The following is a 19,067-nucleotide window of genomic DNA, read 5'->3' on the forward strand; positions in this document are numbered from 1 at the left end:
TGAAAAAGCTCAAAAAACAAATTTTCTAGTTTTGTTTCCATTTTTTCCCACTGACTTCCCCATAACTTGCAAATCAGTTTTTCTCAGGTGCAATTAGATTTGAGAGGAGAGAAAATATGTGAGGAGTCACTGAGCTAAAGGAGACATGTCCAGAGAGAAGTGGGATTGTGACTGTTCAGTCTAGAGGAGGAGGGATTTCTTCACAGGGTGGAAAATTTGGAAGAACATACTCTCGTCTTTTCCATCACGGAGAGGTTCTGAGTTTTCAGTTTATGGTACTGTTCTTAAGAAGCCAATCATGATTTCAAGAATAGGAAACACGATGGCCTCTTAATCAAATAAAACAGGCAAATGAAAGCAGTAATTATTCAAATTCACTTGGCAAATTAGCAAGACAAATTAATTGAAACACTACTTTTGATAAGGACATAATTAGAAAAGTCATTGGTAGATGAAAATATCTCTGAGGCATGAATTAAATCAATTGGACAATGTGATTATAAAGACCTTATGCTTAATGTGTCAACACAAAGTTACAGTTATGGAATGTAAAAGAATAAATATTGATCAACAATATTCATTCAAAATGGTCCTGCACATATAACATGAATAATTGTAGCAAACATCTATTGGGCTTTTATTATGTGAAGATGCTGTGCTACATTACGTATTAGTCTAATCACTGGTTTTGTTGTCTTAAAAAGTAGTAAATCAAATCACCATTAACACTTACACAGCCTAACCCATTACTGGCCACACTCATGCGCTTCATGATGGAAGGCGTACAGGGCACAAAAGTGCAACAAGAGACAGACTGAGATGCCTTTTCTTCTCTTAGCCTCATCTTATAATTACAAATTCCAGTATTTCTTGGTAAAACCTGGGTCTATAAAACTCTGAACACATCCAAGCTGGACCACAAGAAGCCAATCAGCACATGGAATTCCCTGGGAGGGGTATTCATTCAAGAGTGGACATACGACAAAGTTGGTCCAACTGGACGGAGGACAGATTTTTATTCCATTACACCAGAGGAGAAGTTCACCTTCTCTGGCTTGATGTGAGCAAGGGTGCTTAAGGACACACGTGCCCAATGAGGTCACGTGACCAAAGGGAGAACTAGCGTTGGGATGAAACCACCTTGAGATGGACAACACCCTGAGACCCTCGATCAGCCGGGCTGCAGTTCACCTTTGCTCTGCCCTTCTGGTAAGAAGAGCCCTTAAATGTCTTCTTCTTTTAAGCCAGGTAGAGTTGGATTTTTATAACCTAAAGCTAGAGCCACCTAATTTATATAAAACAAGATGAATATTTGTTAAACCGATGTCCAGCAAAGCACCAGAAGTTCATTTTCTATATAAATTAGGGCAGTTTTGTCCAAGTATGGTCACTGACCACTTGTACCTGAATGACAGGGATATTTGTTGAAAACAAAAATGACAGAATCATAGTTTCTGGGGCACAGAAACCAGACATCTACATTCTCAACAAGTCTACCTCCGATTCTAATGCTAAATGTTGAGAGCTACTGTCAAGGCAAACTACATGATTTCGGCTGGGGATTTAGAGATTCATTGTGCAGCCTGTTTGGATTCTCCCTGTTTTCAAAATATGTGCATTCAAACTTGCTCCTTGGTTCTTCATAAATACGCGTATCCAAAGGTAAGCCGAGTAACAATCTTTCATTTGTAAACGTGAGTATTTTTGTAAAATTGTGCAAGCCTCTGCCATAATTAAACGCTTGAGAAATAATCCATAGCCTTATAAAATTATTTTCACAGGAGGAAAAAAAAAAATTTCCCCAAATCACCTTTCTAAAGAAAGGAGGCATGTCAAAAAATAGATTCTAGTAGACTCCTACCATCTTACATTACAACCGCAATGTGAAATTTTTATGAAGTCCCGTCCTTGCTAACAGCTACTTATATTTCTGGATTCAGTTTCAATGTTCTTTCCTGGGGCCCTACCTACCCTCGCTAAACTACAGTCTTGCTTTCCACAGCCGAAGCGTGGAATTCAGACCTGTTGGAACAAGGACGCAGCCCCCAAGGCAGATCTGCAGGGGGCCACTTGGCCTCCTTCCTGGCTCCCCCGCTGCCCTCTCTGCAGCCTACCCTCCATGCCACCTGGACATGCCCACAGGGAAGGCCTGCTTTGGGGGTGACAGCCCAGCTCTGCACCCCAGGCTGCTCCTTCCTGCCACTCCACCTGCTCAGAGATGGTCACCAGAGGGAGGGAGAGCATAGCTTTGGGTGCCGCTCCCTTAGGCAGGTACTTCCCTTCTTCCTCAGAAAGCTCTGGAGGTATCTCCTTCACTCTCACTGACCCAAATGGGCTTCAGCCGTCCCATCCCAAGCTAGTGTTAAGAGGTGGGGTCACCAAGATTGGTTTACAGTGCTTGGCACCAAATTTTATACCACTGCACAACAAGAAAATTGCAGCCTTCCTGTAGCAAACCCTAGGATAATTAATTGAGGCTGCTCAGTGCATAGTCTTAGACAGACCGACATCTTGACCAGCTGCCCTGGGGGCTGACGGGATCTATAAACGAGTACCCATGGAATGAAGACACTGCTGGCAGCTCAGGGGATGCTTTGGTTGAAATTAGGGGTCCTCAAACTACAGCCCACAGCCTGTTTTTATAAATAAAGTTTTATTGGAATACAGTCCCACCCATTCATACCTGAATTGTCTTTCATGCTACAACCGCAGAATAGTTAAAATGGAGAATATTTGGTTCACGAAGCTGAAAGTATTCACTACCTGTTTCTTACAGGAATGTTTGCCAAGCCCTGGTTTAGACTCACCAACGAGAATGGAATAGCATTGGCCACACAACCACACTGCCAACCTTCTCCTTTCTGACACACTTCCCAGGTAGATTATCTTCTTAAATATCTGCCTCTCCTGCTAGTTTCTAAGTTCCCTGAGAGCAGTGAACAGTGTCTTTTTAAATTCCTTGGGCGCCATATCCCGAGGACCCAGCCCAAGGCCTGGCATTTGGAAGCACCCCATAAATATCTGCTGGCTGAATAACTGAATGAACACACTCCTCCAATAATCTCTCATGTGGGAACAAAAGCAATGGTGTCATCCAGAATGTGCTCCAGAGAGAGTGACAACATTTCGATGATGGCACATCAAGCAAGCGGCCCATATTCCACAGACACTAACACTTCCCAGCCTTTGGGAGGATGATGCCCACACACTGTCTCCTTTGGCAGGAGGCAGAAAAGAGCTCAGATTGTCAGATGTGGCAGCGGTAGGTGTGACCGCGGCAAGCCATGGGTACACCACCAGGAATGGACCACGGAGCTGTCCTTACTGAGAACGCTCTCCCTCCCACACATACTATGGCTGCCAACCCCAGTCCTAGGTTCCCTCCGAAGCTCCCTCCATCATCTGTCACGTCAGTCATTCACTGAAGGTCAGCCTTCCTCGGTGTTCAGGGGACAGTAACAATTCTTTAAAGATCTAAAGCACAGGCAGTTTGGTGGGCTGGGTGTAATGCTGTCTAGCCATGGCTTCTTCAGGCCTTCCCAAAGCACAGATAGCAGAGTCTGCACAAATTAATAGCCCAGGAGAAATCCAACTTGCTACATTCAAAGGACTTCTTCAGGGGACTTAGAACTCATTTTATCTGAAACTGAGGCCAGTTTTTGTCTTTTTTCTTCTCATTATGCAATCTAAGGGAAATTTAATAATAAAAAGGCAAAAATTAGAAGGACACTATAGTTTTTAAATTGTTAAAATGGCTTTAGTGAGTTTAAGAACATAAGAAATTATTACCACTAGTAAAAAGACAAGAGTTTTGTTTTGTTTTTAAGTTTAAGGTTGACATTCACATTTTTAATCCACAATGCGGAGAAGATCAGGAACGGGGGTGCAGTAATGAAAATGCAAACAAGACCTGCCTTTCATTATAACCCGCTAATTAGTGTAGCGACACAGAGTAACAAGAGATCAGCAAGAAGAGTATTCTAATCAAGTTTAGGCCTGTATGAAACAGCCAAGAATGCCTCAAACACCAGAGGAAGAAAAATGCCAAATACTATGTTAAAATACCTCCCCTGGACACAGTTTGCTTTCCAAAAAAACAAGCAAAAACAAAAACACAACAAAACGCTGATAGTCAACTTGGGCCAGCATTTTCCCCTTCTGTTCATTTATGGCAACCACAGACGAATCCAGATTTAAGGAAGTCTCATCATCAGAAGGGAAGAATGGGCAGAGGGAAATCTCTTATTTTCTGCTCATGCAAATTAGGTGGTATCTCAAGTACCATCTTCTCTACCAAAAGAGCCCATGTTATTTTGAGGGAAGCAGGGTGTTTGTCATCCGTTGAGTCAAACAAAGATTCATTGCTTCATTTTCAAATTCACAGACCTCTGATATGGTATCACATCCATCCATTTTTTTCAGTATCTAATAAAATTTTTTTTTCCATAGACGTTCTAACATAAAAATCTTTTTAAATAATTTGGGATATAGCAATACTGCCATTAGACCAATTCTCTCAAAATTTTTCTTCTAAGAGTGAAATATTTTATGAGAAGAGGAGATGTTTAAGTGAGTAACTCATTAGGCACTAATTGTCAAAAACTTAATCTGTCTATCCATATATTAGGGGAAATTATATTTTTTATCATTTGGCAATAAGTATTTTATGGGTCCATAATCTTTGGTTTAGTAACACTAATTCTAGAAAAACATCCTCAGAAAATAAGTCAATAAGGAAAAGACATATATTCATTAAACTACTTATTATACCATGTCTTTAAATAACAGAAACTGGAATAGACTATAAATGCCCAACTAGAAAGCAATAAGGAAGTGGTAAAGTAAATGTAGGTTTATCAACCACGTGAAATATTCTCTCAACTTATAATGGTGAAAACCATGCAGTAGTATGCAAAAACATGATAGATTGCTGAGTAGCATACACTATATGTACAAGTGAAAAATATCTGCAATTTTCTGATTAGTACACAGAGAAATTCACAAGTCCTTATCAATGTGCGAACTCCCCCCTATGTAATCATGGAGTCTCTGTGGTCTCCTGGTGAGCTTTTCTCATCCCTGCCCCCTCCCAGAATCCTTACCTGCAAGGTGCTTCCGTCTACTGTCAGACAATCGCCACACATCACTTTCTTCAAAACCCAGCTGATTTTTATCCCTTCCAAAGTTGTCTATTGCCCTGAAGTGAAATTGCTTTAGATTCCTTAGCCCTTACTGTCATTTTGTTGATAGTTTTGTTTGCTTTTTCTTCTCAGATAGACTGTGAATTCCAGTTATTTTTAGCACATGCAATGAATACTAAATATATGGTTTTGAATGAATTAACAAATATAAACTCTTCAGAGCAAGGGTCATTTCTTTTCCTTGTATCTACACTACTTCACATAGTTCAGGCAAACAGTAACTCCTCACTAACTAGGATAAACGAATGTATGGGTCCTGTTACACGTGACTGTTTGGCTGCATTATCCGTATCTGTTTTTCTTCCACATCCCTGTTCCAGCTTCTGCTTCTATGAAAGATCAGACAGGTTCTTTTCTAAATGGAGTGCCAACTTACCCAGGTCAAACTGGCCGGAAATGTAGCCACAAGTCTGTCGGACTTCCTCGCTGTCCCAGCCCAAGGGGTAGAGGGCACAGCCAGCACCAATCAACAAGCCTGCGGAGAGATAAGACAAGAGGGCTTAACAGGTACCCCTCTGCATCCCTAGATAAAGGTGTGTGTGTGTGGGGGGGGGGATCAATATTAACAATATAACAAAGGAGCACGGTGTCTGCTTTTCGGAAGGCACCAGCCACAGCTTCCTCAAACAATCTAAGGTTAATTTGATTCCAAGAACAATTTCAACTCTGCTTAAAAGGAAAGAGCGAGAGAGAAAAAGAGAGAAGAAAACCTTGACAGACAGCTCAGTTTGGTTCCAACTTTGCTTTTTAAAGCATTAGAAGCCTTGCAAATCCTGTTTAGGAAATGCAATCCAGTAGTCCTGGATTACTCTTGTGAAAAGCCAACCAATTCCACCATCAGTCCATGTAAACAAGAAATTCAAGAGCAAGCAGAAGTGCCTAATACGTTATGCTTCCTCATTCATTCGATTGTTTTCCCAATTTAAGAATCAAAATAGAATGTTTCAGCATCATTGAATTTTACCAGGGTAGCAAGAACATACAGATTTTCATGAAGCACTTTGGCACACTGATCGAAGCTGCACCACCTGCTGTCTAGCCCCGTTGAGAAGCTGAAAAACGGAGCATACACTTGTCTCAGAAATACCCTAGAAGGCAGACACTGATTGTAGACTAACTCCTCCTTGCAGCTAAGACCAACAGGTTTGATGATTAGGCTGAAGAAAGTGACGGTTTTATTTTAACAGAAATTAAGTTATCATGGGGGCTGCTCTGAGTTGACAGCTTTCCAGTGGTGAGTCTTTAGTTTTGCATCAAAGAGTCTGTAATACACTCCGTAGTTTTATGAGAAGGCGAATGAGACTTAAGTGCTCACCATTGAATCTGAGGGCTAATCTGAGAGTAACATGTTGTCAGGTCAAACAGCATGTGTTATCATCACCTGTGAGTCCCCCAGGTGTGCTGGGCAGGAGGAATAACACATGCCCAGTCTGATGGTTGAGAACACCATTCCTGTCTGAGTGACTGACTGTGACTTATAAGGTGCCAAATGAGGGAGCCCCTTAAATGAGAAAACCCATTAATATGGTAATGTAGAGGTGGAATGACAGGACCCCAAATGTATCCAGAGGTCCCGGGACCTTCAATATTTCTGGATTGAGTCCCTTCCTGTCCCCCTCTGGTCTTTCTCCCCCCATCCCGATAGGTAACCCCAGTAGTTGTAACCCATACAAATAGCTTTCTCACAGACATCAAAGAAGGGGTGCTTCCCACCCCCAACCCCAACCTCTGTGCTGAGCAGTATGGAGAGACACCCCCATGAACTGACACATCCTGGTACGTTCCCAAATTGTGCAAAGGCAGAGGGGCTGATCACATCTTCTTATCCTACCCCAGTGTCATGCAGGGTGTCATGTGGGGACCCTGCTTGCTGCGCCATGTGTTGTGCAGGGTGACAGGCGGGGTCTCTGGTCCCGCTCCCCACATAAGAACACAGGATATGGTGAGGCCAAAAAGGAACACCCATGGAGCCATAAGTAGGGGCGTCATATCACTATATTCTCTCTGGCGGCATCCACCTCTCTGCAATCCGCTCTTGTTAGCTCAGCCACCATCTTCTTGCTAGCCCCCATTCTTCTGCTAGCGTAGCCACAGGCAGTTATATTAGTGGCCAATGGCTCACTGGTTACAGCTGACGGCCAACTAGCCACAGCTGATGGCCATGCAATCACAGTTGATGGCCATTTACTACCTGAGCCAGCACCTTTCCATGTGAGGCCGAGAGCCTGGAAACTGCTATTTGGGGTTCTGTCCCCACACACGGTGTCATGTGGGGTCTCAGCTCCCGCTCCCCACATAAGAACGCAGGACATGGTGAGGCCAAAAAGGAACATCCACGGAGCCATAGATAGGAGAGTCATACCACTATAGTCTTGCTGGTGGCTGGGTTGGAGAGTCAGGAAGCAGGAGCCACACTATCCGCAACCTGCCATCCACTTCTCTCTGCCAACCAACCCCACTTGCTAGCTGCAATCCGCTGTGCTAACTGCTAGCTCAACCACCATCTTCTTGCTAGCCCCCATTCTTCTGCTAGCGTAGCCACAGCAGTTATATTAGTGGCCAATGGCTCACTGGTTACAGCTGACGGCCAACTGGCCACAGCTGATGGCCATCCAATCACAGTTGATGGTCATTTACTACCTGAGTGAGCACCTTTCCACATGAGGCCAAGAGCATGGAAACTGCACTCCTGGCTCTGTCCCCACACCAGTACTTGACCATCATCCATTTGCTCAATTACAAGTGATCTCTAATACAACTTACGCTAATTATTAAACCTTGGGGTAAATATAGATAGTAATATTAGAAGGTTTTGCATTAACCACCTCTGTAGTGTGGTGTCTGGTTGGCGAAGTTATGCTAATTAACCTCTTGTGGGGTGTGGATTTCAGAGGAGGTATTTCAAACGTGAGCTAACTGACCTCAGATTGGAGTCGACTAGCATTTTATCATTTATACTTAAGTACTAATATTGTAGTTTGATTCTTGGCAATTGTCATCAGTTTGACTCAAACTCTTACAAGACTTTTTCTTAGGCGGGAATTCTGTCAGTGACATACTGTGTGCTGAAATAGGGCTTAGAGAGTATTCTGGAATCAGAAGTGGTTGCCCAAATGATACCTGAGGGACCTAAGGAGTTTAAATAGCTCTAGTTGATAAATTTGCTGCTGGGAAGTCAATGGCTCAATTAGAATCTTCTGACTCAAAAGGTTTTATATTATTTGCGCGGGTTTTCTTTATTAGATTTGTAAAGCTTATGGTTACCACATGGGCTCAGGAATGTGGGATTTTAACCAAATTCCTGTGTCACGGCCATAAATGACATCATGAAAAACAGTCACATTGTCGAACTTTGGGAAAATACTGAGTATAGGAGTGGAAGTGAGGGAAGATGCTGTGAAGTGAGGAAAGAACCGAGGAAGGTGGGAACCCAGGATGGTTGGAGGAGGCGTGAGATCATTTACAGCTACAGGCTCATCTGCAAATAAGAAGCAATCTATTTTTGCAATCCTCAAGACTTTGCAACCTCTCGGGGATCATGGGTAAATCACAAGCTAGTGTAAATTAGTTCAATCTTTAGTTTTCATCCCGTATGTAAGCAGCTGAAATCAGCTATCATTTTCTAGGAGGTCTTAGGAATTCTCTTAGGAGATGCTGCCTCCTAAAAAGGAAAAAAACATAATCCAACAAATGACTCAATAATTCTTTAAAAAGTTGCATAATGCATTGACTATTAGGCCATTTCAAACTGAGTACCCTAGGGTTTTGACCTCACTCTGTACCAGACAATTAAATATTTGAAGAGCCAGGTCAGTGGAATGACCTCCAAGGAGAAGCCAGTGGCCTAGAGGGCATTGAGACAGGCGGGCGCTTGGGAGCTGTGCAGGGATGCTATGTTAGATGAGGTCTGCCTTAGTTCCACGTGGTTACTGTGCCGCATATGCTTTGTCTGCCTGTAAGCCATCCACAGGGAGAGAGTCTCTAGTGGAAACTCTATTCGTTTTTGCACAATGCTGGAAGTATCTGCCATGATACTAATAATTTCTTAGAATTGGAGTATGAGTCTGAAGTTTATAAAGAGCTCAGTGGTCAAAGTAAGAACCGGATGCTGGGAATTTTCCCTCCTGCAAAACACTTTCTATTCAAACTACTTAACACTTAGCCCAGCAGCATATTAACATAATAATTCGGCTCCTGCCAAAAAGGCAACAGAAACCTCTGTCAACTAACGCCAATTACTCTCCACAGGTAGTAAGAATAGAGTCCCCCTGTTAAACTCAGAAAGCCTTATTTTTTCCAGGCCACTCTTCAAAGTGTTCATGTGATCTCACTTTTCTCCATGACTTTGCCCCATTCTTTTTCCACAGTGTTTTTTTTTTTTTTTTTAAACAGTGTGACTTTTTCCACCTATCGCCCTTTCAGTGATCGCACCAGCGTTTCTCATCAATGCATCTTTTATGTTTTGGGGGTACTTTTATCCTTCCTCCAGTTCCTTTATCTTCCTTTCTGTGGCAAGCACTGAGGGAAATTGTTTTCTTTACTTTTCTCATGAAAACTGCTCAGTCTTGTAGCCTATTATCTGGATGTCTCTTTGGAAGGTGTTGGCACTTTTCCATTCCCAAGTCTCCATATGCTAATTTATGTATGCGATATTTGTCTCCTTTCAGCCCTAGATAATGGTCCCTTTACAAAAATGTAACAAAATAAATCCATTGGTGGGGAGTGAATGAGCGAGCAAGCAAGAGCCACTATTATAACTCTTCAAACCTTGAAAGCACAGTAAGGAGGAAACCACTTAAGTATTTTATAAGGACGAGGTTAGGTTAGTCTCTCTCTCTCTCTCTCTCTCTCTCTCTCTCTCTCTCTCTCTCTCTCTCTCTCTCGTAAACCACACTTTCTTTCAAAGTGCTTTCTGGAAACTGAGGCACAGAGGATGTGTCGACGAAAAAACATCCAGCCTAAGAGAAAGCTTATAAGAGTTTATTTGAGCCAAACTGACGATAACTGCTGGGGAGCAAAGTCTCTGAACGGATTGAGAAACTGCTCCGGAAAATGGCTGCTTTGCAACTTATTTTATACATTAGAATCAAAGGAGGAAGGTTACATGAAGTCCACTGGTTGTAGATTAAGGGGGTGGGAAAAAGCAAAGCGGGGAAGTCTCTGGGATTGGATAAAAAGCAAAATGGAGACACACATACTTCTTTTACATTGGTGGGTACAGGATAGCTAATAGCATTTTACAGCACATAGAGATGGTATTTGGGGAACAAGATAACAATGTGGGATTTTGTAGTTTCCTGCTCTGGTATAGTGGGTTGTGCCCCCCTGGGGGTAGGGAAAGGGATTACTCTGACCTTCCAGAGAGCATGTTAGCTTAGATGCAAAAAGAGACAGACAGGCTCACTTAAGGTAAAGAATGACCTTTGTCAAGGAAGCTACAGGCCAAGGATGTGACTTCCCGACATGGCCCACCTTAGTTAGGAATTTTTATGTTCACGCCATCCTATGTGGTTCTTTTCAGTCTCCTGAGCTTATCAGGTTTAACCTGTGGCCCCTTTTCCGTCCACAGATGGAAGAGGCTTGTCCAAGAACACAAAGCCCAGATCAACCCCAGGTCCCCCAGGTCTGGGTCCAGGGCTCTTTTCCACCTGTTATAATCCCAATGCTTAGACACGTCCACTCCAAGGTCATGTGCTCACTACCCACAATCTGAGTTCAGCCACCGACATGTGGGATTTGACCATCATCATGTTTTACTAAGTAGAACTTTTCCTACAAATCCAGATTTCTTGTCTCGAATAACTGAAAGATGTGCCAATACTGAGCCTACGCTCGCTAGAGTCGAGTCCTGACAGTCCTGTTAAGTGGCCCTGGCATTTCTGAATGGGGACCCCTGGTTACTGCATCCATTTCCGGTTCTTTGAATGCCTTGAACTTCTCATCTCTGAAAGCTGAATCCATTTTCTCTGACTGAGATACTCTCACTCCTTACCTCATGCTCAGACTCCCCCATGAAAACACCAACTGTGAAAACCTAGAAGGCTCCACAGGCAGCCTGCCATGACCGCCCCAGCAGCGAGCTCCAGGTTTTACCCCTTCTCATGAGCTCCTATTGAGATGCACTCTGTACCATTAATTTGGGGCTTAGCACTTTATTCGTAAGGATTATATCTTCTGGAATGCCGGAAACTCTGCAATGTGTGGTTTGACAGTTAAGTTCGCGAACTTGTCGCAATGATGTTGCTAACTATTTTTTGATATCAGAGGGATTATTCATTATAAATTTGTACCCACTGGACAGACATTAACCAATTTACTATTTGGAAGTGCTGAAAAGGCTGCATGAAAAAGTTGGACGAACTGAACTTTTAGCCAACAATTCATGGCTCTTGCATCACAACAATGCACCAGCTCACATGGCACTGTCTGTGAGGGAGTTTTTAGCCAGTAAACAAATAACTGTATCAGAACACCCTCCCTACTCACCTGATCTGGCCCCCAATGACTTCTTTCTTTACCCGAAGATAAAGTAAATATTGAAAGGAAGATATTTGGATGACATTCAGGATATCAAGGGTAATATGACGACAGCTCTGATGGCCATTCCAGAAAGAGTTCCAGAATTGCTTTGAAGGGGGGACTAGGCACTAGCATCAGTGCATAGCTTCCCAAGGGGAGTACTTCGAAGGTGACCATAGTGATATTCAGCAATGAGGTATGTAGCCACTTTTTCTAGCATGAGTTCACAAACTTAATTGTCTGACCTTGTATGGTCACATGCTTCCCACTCAGAGGTTCAGGTGTTTGTTAAATACTAAGTAGTAAGTGATGTTACTTATTCAGTACTTACAAGCACCTCAGAATACAGACGATTATATAATAGTTATATAACAGATGATATGAAACATGTAACTGCCCTCACTTGGCAGAGGAGAAAACGGAAGGCTAGAGAAGCAGGCTCACGCTCATGAAACCACTAAGTGGCAGCTGCAGGGACGTATCTGCAGGTTTGAGACCTCTGCCAGCACTCCTGACCCACCTTCAAATGCCTCCCAAGTCCCCAAGGGTTCACCGTCCGGCTCTGGGCTGACCTCCACGCCCCTGCATGTACGAACCCTGAATATAGACGGAGAAGGACGAATGGGGCAGAAGGTCAAGAGAGACTTCAAGTCACCCCCTCTCCAGGATTGACTCTACTGCTGCCTGGAACCAAAGGCAAGGCTCTTGGGAACCCCACAGATTCCGCCTTCCCTGGGCGCCGTTGGGATGGGAACCAGATGTGAGTGCCAGCACACAAAGAGCACATTGACACGTAAAGATGAGAAGTTATCTTTATCACCAGCAGTGTAACCAAGGAATGCATATCTGTCCTAACACCACAACATGAAACAGGAGTATCATCATTTCGGACCTATCAAAAGTGTTTTCACAAATCACAAGACTGTTTCTTTGCTGAAAATATCCTGCAGAAGAGAACATGCTTTAGGTTTTCTTAAAGTGTTTTCCTAAATGACTCCTTGATTCCCATTTCTTCTCTTTTTCCAGAAGACACAAAAGACTCTTAACCTAAAAATAAAAAAAGCCGTTCCAAGTGAGAGGCAAACAAGCGTTTACATGAGGTCAGTAAGAATAGCTATTTGGAAATCATTCATTCAGGCAGAAGCCCAACTAGTGTTCTGATTGGGAGACAAAGAAAGGCAAAGGGAATTTATGAGAAAGGGAAGGAGAACAGTTACATCCACAGCAGGAAGGTGTTTCTATTGGTGCAGATAACATAACACAGGGATGTTAATTCTAAACACTGTTTTTAATTTGCAGTCCGGTAGCCATAATAATTGCTTTCTTGTTATCTTTGCAAACAGTTCTTTGGGAAACAAGGTTGCTTAGGTCCAATTCAAAGGTTATTTTGTCTTGTTTTAACATTCCAAGGTTGGAGGCATCAGACGTGCCAGGCAGTTCCTCTGGGATGGCAGTTCTGCCTCCATTTTAAAGTGGCTCTGCTTACATTATTGTTTGCAAGACGTACAGTGTGTGTTAGCCACCAGAATACCTGCTTCTTAGCTCAGAGCAAAAACTTCACAAGCTAATTTTAGCCATGAGTGACTTGTCATCTTTGTTCTTTCCAGAGTCATAGGCAATCACCGGCAGAAAAAAATAAAGTTGTTTCAAACAATGAAGTTTTGGGGGAGATTTTGCAACTTCTATATGACGGTTTTTTGGTAAATTACATCTGATTGAAAGCCATATCTTCCAACCCTGGTAGTTAACAGCACCTCAGTCCCACCACTTCACTTCTTTAGGTCTCAGTTTTCCTTATCTGTAAAATGGGGAAATGTCTACCTCTCAGGGTTCTTGCAAAGATTAAATGAGATAGTGTATGTAGAGAGGTGGGCAGTATACCTCATAGCAAGAGTCCAGTGAATGGTCCCTATTGTTAAACTCTGGACTCAGGCAGCACGTGGGGCGAGGTATTGGATTTGATTCAAGCCAACGTGTACGTACTTGCCTGAATTCGAGTCCTCCTGTCTCAGAGAAGGTCCTCTTCTTAGATGGAATGCAGAGAGGGCTCCAGCAAGGACATTCCTGGAACTGTGAGCAACGAGCTCTTGCCCAAACGGGCACATCAGCCATGCAAACCTCCGCAGGCACAAATCAAAGTGCCACACGGAGCCTGATGCCCTTCACACGTAGGCAAAGAATTCATACACTCCTACAAGGATAACAACATTTTGTCTGTTCTGTTTTGTTTTTTCTTTTACTTTTAAAGGCACCTTTGGCCTTTCTGTGAGGCAGGCAGAGTCAGAAGTGATGTCCCCTCTTGGTAGATGAAGGACTGGAGTGACAGGTCAGTGGGGAGATCTGAGTGTCACTGAGTGGATAACCAGAGGCTGGCCACGTAAGAAACGCCCGAATCTGTACAGAACTTTGTTTCCGTCCACAAGGCAGAGCTGGGCCGACTGGGGGCTCCAGACTCGTGCTCGGTGCTTGGACGCCTGGTTCACGTGTTCCCTCTGAGACGCACTCCTCGGAAGGAAGTTACTGAAGCACAGAATGGCAGCTGCACCTCTGCCATCGGTCAGGGCCAGCCTCCCCTGACTGTGGTGTCACATGGGGGGCAAAACAGACACGTGGCCCCACATTTCCAGGGCAGCGTGGTTCTGGACAGCCCTTCTTAGACCGACCTACACCCAACACAGCTGGGGGCTTGTCGAAATGCAGATTCCAGGTCTGCAGCTCTGGGCAGGGGTGGATCTCTGGCATTTTGGACCGGTGCCTGGCGAGGCCCAGGATGCTGTCTGAGACCACACATGCGGCAGCGAGGGGCTGGTGGACAGAGCGCTTTGACGCTGGTCGGTCAGGTTCGAATCCTGACGCTACCTAGCCAGATGTGTGATGTGGAGCAGTGTGTTTTGACTTCTCTGAGCTTAGACCGTTCATTTATAAAATAAAATCAGCACTCATGGTGCCGATATCTTTAGCAATGTTATGAGAAATAAAGAAAAGTCTTAATAAAAGTGCCCAGTTCAGTGCTTGGCATAAGACAGGGGCTCAGTAAATAGTTTTGTGTCAATATTGTAATGATAGTGTACCACTGAGGCCAAGGGCTTAGATTTGCAGACGTCTCATTCTGATACACCTGCCAATTTCACATTCATCATTAGCAGCTACAGGAGTGCACCAATTCACAACACACACACACACACACACACACACACACACACACACTACCTAGTCAAAAGCCGAGCACTCCAACTTATTACTAGCTCACATCTTCACAACAAATATATTTTCTGGAACTGACCACATACAGCTAAGAATTATGACATGTCTTCTTTTATTCCCTCAAACATTATATCATCAAATATTTCAAACTTACAGAAAAGTTGGAAGAATTGTATCATGAACTCCCACACACCAACCACCTAAGTTCTATAATTAACAGATTTTTAAAATTTGCTTTATCGCATAGCTATCTATTTTCCCATTCCTCTATTGATCCATCAATCTATGGTGTTTTTTTTTGGGGGGGAGGGACGTTTTTCACAGTAGCTTTCAAACATCAGTACATATGAAGCTTCTTTTCATTATTCATACTCCAACCCCTTTCCTTCCCTTTACCCAATAGTCTACACAGAACTATGAGCCAGTCAAAGAAGGTAGACCCAGAAGCCAGAGCTATGTCTCTACAGCTTTGGTGGCAATAAATTGGATGCCATCCACCAGAAAGTGATATATATACACATTTGCACACATGTGACTTATACAGAGCAACGAAAACCTCTAAGCCCAACAGTCATATCAGCCATGCAAACAACATTTCTCAAACAACCACCCTACAACCCCAAATAGGGTCCACTGGCTATAGCTCTCTGACCCGGAAATACCAGTAAGAGCTTCACAAGAAAGCATGGAATGAAAACAACATAAAAAGTTCCAGCATGGCCCAGCCACTCAGCTCAGAGTTTTCAATGCCCAGATTTTCTCTTAAGGGTCCCTGCTGTTTTCTGTAACACAAATCACTCCTGAGATGCCCTACATGAGAAAACAAGAGCTAACATAATCATCACACTCCCACATGTACGCTTTCTGGGAGCAGCGTTAGGCGCCAACAATATCCTGTCAGAGAAGGCCTGACCAGACAAGGAAAAGCAAACCAAAAAACCCAGTTATAAGTACATTTACACTGCAAATGCTGACGTCTGCTCGCCTCTGCTTTGAAAATGCAACGAGTCCAAAGCAGACTTCGGTCAGTTCATGTTGGCAAGCTGTGGTTACCTGCACTCAGGGAAATATTCCAGAGGTAAACTGTAAGGAACGAGGGCTGTGGAGTCGGGGTCCTGTATTTGACTATTGGGTCTGTTACTACTAGACACCGATGGAGCAAGTCTCGTAAACTTGAGCCCCAAGAGTTTCATCTGTAAAACGGATCTGCCAGGGCTGCTTCCCTGAGCTGTTGAGAGGATTAGGCAGAGTGTCTCAGCGCGGTGCAGCACACACAGGAGTGGCTTCCCTCTTATGAAACAATGAAGGAAGGGAAGGAACACTCTAAACATTTAGTTTTAGTTATACAACAGGGACTTCATGAAAACTAAGCAGACCACCACCAAGACTGCTGCTGGCGTTGTGGGCACACATGTCATGGCGTGAAGTCTCCAGGCCGCACGTCCTGACACACTGCATCATAAACTAGACTGCCCCCCAGCCACCTCCGGGCTTTGCTTTGCATCCTGCTAAAGCACTAACTCCTGGCTACCTCCCCTTCAGTCCTGTGGAGGGATTTGCCAGGTGGCTCACGGTGCCATCCTCCCAGACCCAGAGTGAGCTGACACCAGACCATGGGGCATGGGACGGCGGGCACGGAGTCGCTCCTGCAACAAAGCCTCCTGCAAGAACTGGAGTGATTTGGGGTCTGCGTCCTGTTTGAATGGCGATGATAGTGGACCCCGGCTGTCCTAGCTCCATGCAGAGGATATGAGGAAACACTTTGTTTATCGGGCTGATACAAGTAGACCCATGGCTGGGGGCCCAGGGGAGGGCCTGGCTGAGCAGGGAACTAGTGGGATATGAATAACCAAATTCCCCTGGAAGAAAAGAGAAGCCGGGGTGTAGGTTGGGGAGAAGGGGACCAGAGAATGAATCTTTGCATGTGCCTGCAGAAAATATTCATTTATTCTTTTTTAACTGGTACCTGAAGCCACAGAGTCTGAATAAGGGCCCTGGCTAGGTTTGAACTCAAGCGGGGTCCTGACGGGGATGCCGGCTGTAGGGACAGGGCAGAAGGTTTGGGGTCCAGAGGCCATGCCCTGTGGGGCCAGGCTCTGCCCAGGTGGGTTGTGGCCTCCGCAGGTCAGTCAGTGAGTCGCAGCTTCTCCCTCAAGGCCAATGTGGACCCCTCAGGGGTGATGTGATGGTCCGAGCACGTGTGCCAGTTGCCCAGTGCGTGGTAGACATTCCAGGAGATGGTCCACACGTGACAGTGAGGGAGCTGTGCAGGGGGTTCAGGACACGCGCAGAGAAAGGCAAAGAATGTGGGTGAGAATATCCCCTCCCTAGTCCTGCTATCCTAACATCACGGGCGCAGCCAGGGCAGAGGAGACCTCAGAGGGAGGCGTCTTCTAACGGGGCGATGAGCTCTGGCTCTTCCTGCAGCCTCCCTGTGCCCTCCATTCCAGGAGCCTGCTTCAGTTCTGACACGCCCACACACGGAGGCAGAACCACACCTCTCTCCCACGCGTGCCTTTAACCAACATCAAACGCCCAAGCACGGCCGCTTCTGTGCGTCCAAACCTTCTTCATTCATTTCTACTTGACTCAAAAAACAGTGTCAGGATTGGAAGCATTGACATCTTGCTTCCCAGCATATGCCGTCAGTTTGGTTCAAATAAACTTATAAAAATTCTCTACAGGTTTGGACATTTCTTACATGGACAGAATAAGCATGACACATGCTATAAGGTGGATGAACCCTGAAAACGTTACGCTAATGAAAGAAGCCCGTAACAAAAGGCCACATACTATGTGATCCATTTATATGAAACCCATGGAGACAGACAGCAGATTACTGGTTGCCGGGGACTGGAGGGAAGATTGGGGGTGCTGGTGTGGGTGGGGGTGAGGTTTCATCACAATCTGAAATCCTGATAATAGTTGTACAATTCTGTGAATGTTCTAAAACCATTGAATTGCACACGTCAAATGGGTGTATTTTATGGTATGTGAGTATATCTCAATAAAGCTGTTACTAAAAAAGTGTCAGGGTAAGAAATGGTTTATCATTCTATTTATTTCTAAGTTCCTTAATTACTTCAACCAGGGGCCCATGACACTACTAAAGTAGGATGCCAGGCATATTTTCTAAAAGTAATAAAATCTACATGTGATGAAATGAACAGTTAGTGAAAGACTTTCTACAGCTTGACACTGAGGAGGCTTCTGTGTAGTTTGCAGCCTGCCAGTGAACCACTGGAAGCCTTGGCTCTTAGGCAAATGGAAAAAGTACTTAAAATACTTATGAAAATGTAATGCAGAGAGTATCAAGTCAAAAGCCTATGTCATGATGAAAATAAACCTATCATGTAGTGACATGGCACATTTTCTTTAAGTTCTAGATATTCTGATATTACTTATACGTAGCTCCCAAACCAAAAAATTAAAGCCCGATGTTGTCCGGATCTTGTGTCTTGACAAAGGACTATGGCAGAAGCTAGATTTAAATCTAGCTCTTTACAACTGATTTGGATGCAATGGTGGGAACCAAACATCACACACCTTCCACAAACACTGCTACGATGTCAAAGGGCTATTCAGAGCACAGCCTGGGAAGTATGACCACATTTCCCTCTGGCTTTGGGATCCTGGTTGTTTTCTGGCCTTTCTTGTGGGCGTATTTTCTCATCAGTAAAATAGGAATAAAATCTATATCCTAGAGCTGCTGTCAGGATTGTTTGACACACACACACACACACACACACACACACACACACACACACGAGATCTGACAATTACATTCGTGAACTTGTTGCAATGATGTTGCTAACCTTTTTTGATATCAGAGGGATAATTCATTATGAATTTATACCAACTGCATACACAGTTAACCAAGCTGACTATTTGGAAGTGCTGAAAAGCCTGTGTGAAAAAGTTAGATGAAAATGACCTGAACTTTTTGCCAACAATTCATGGCTCTCGTGTCAGGACAATGCACCAGCTCACACGGCGCTGTCTATGAGGGAGTTTTTAGCCAGTAAACAAATGACTGTATTGGAACACCCTCTATACTCACCTGATCTGGCCCCCAGTGACTTACTTCTTTACCCGAAGATAAAGGAAATATTGAAAGGAAGACATTTTGGTGACATTCAGGAC

At 44.1% G+C, this 19,067-nt stretch overlaps 1 protein-coding gene across 1 annotated transcript in view; it reads right to left on the reverse strand.

Moving 5' to 3' along the window:
- LHFPL6 (LHFPL tetraspan subfamily member 6) overlaps positions 1-19,067 on the reverse strand; it is a 214,179-nt gene that overhangs the window by 16,105 nt on the left and 179,007 nt on the right. Inside the window, exon 3 of the mRNA XM_019756987.3 lies at positions 5,578-5,676. Within this exon, the coding sequence (XP_019612546.1) occupies positions 5,578-5,676 (99 nt within the window). The remainder of the gene's footprint in view (positions 1-5,577; positions 5,677-19,067) is intronic.

Source organism: Rhinolophus sinicus, chromosome 16, assembly GCF_057876585.1.
Source record: "Rhinolophus sinicus isolate RSI-liver-muscle chromosome 16, RSI-T2T, whole genome shotgun sequence".
NCBI lineage: Eukaryota > Metazoa > Chordata > Mammalia > Chiroptera > Rhinolophidae > Rhinolophus > Rhinolophus sinicus.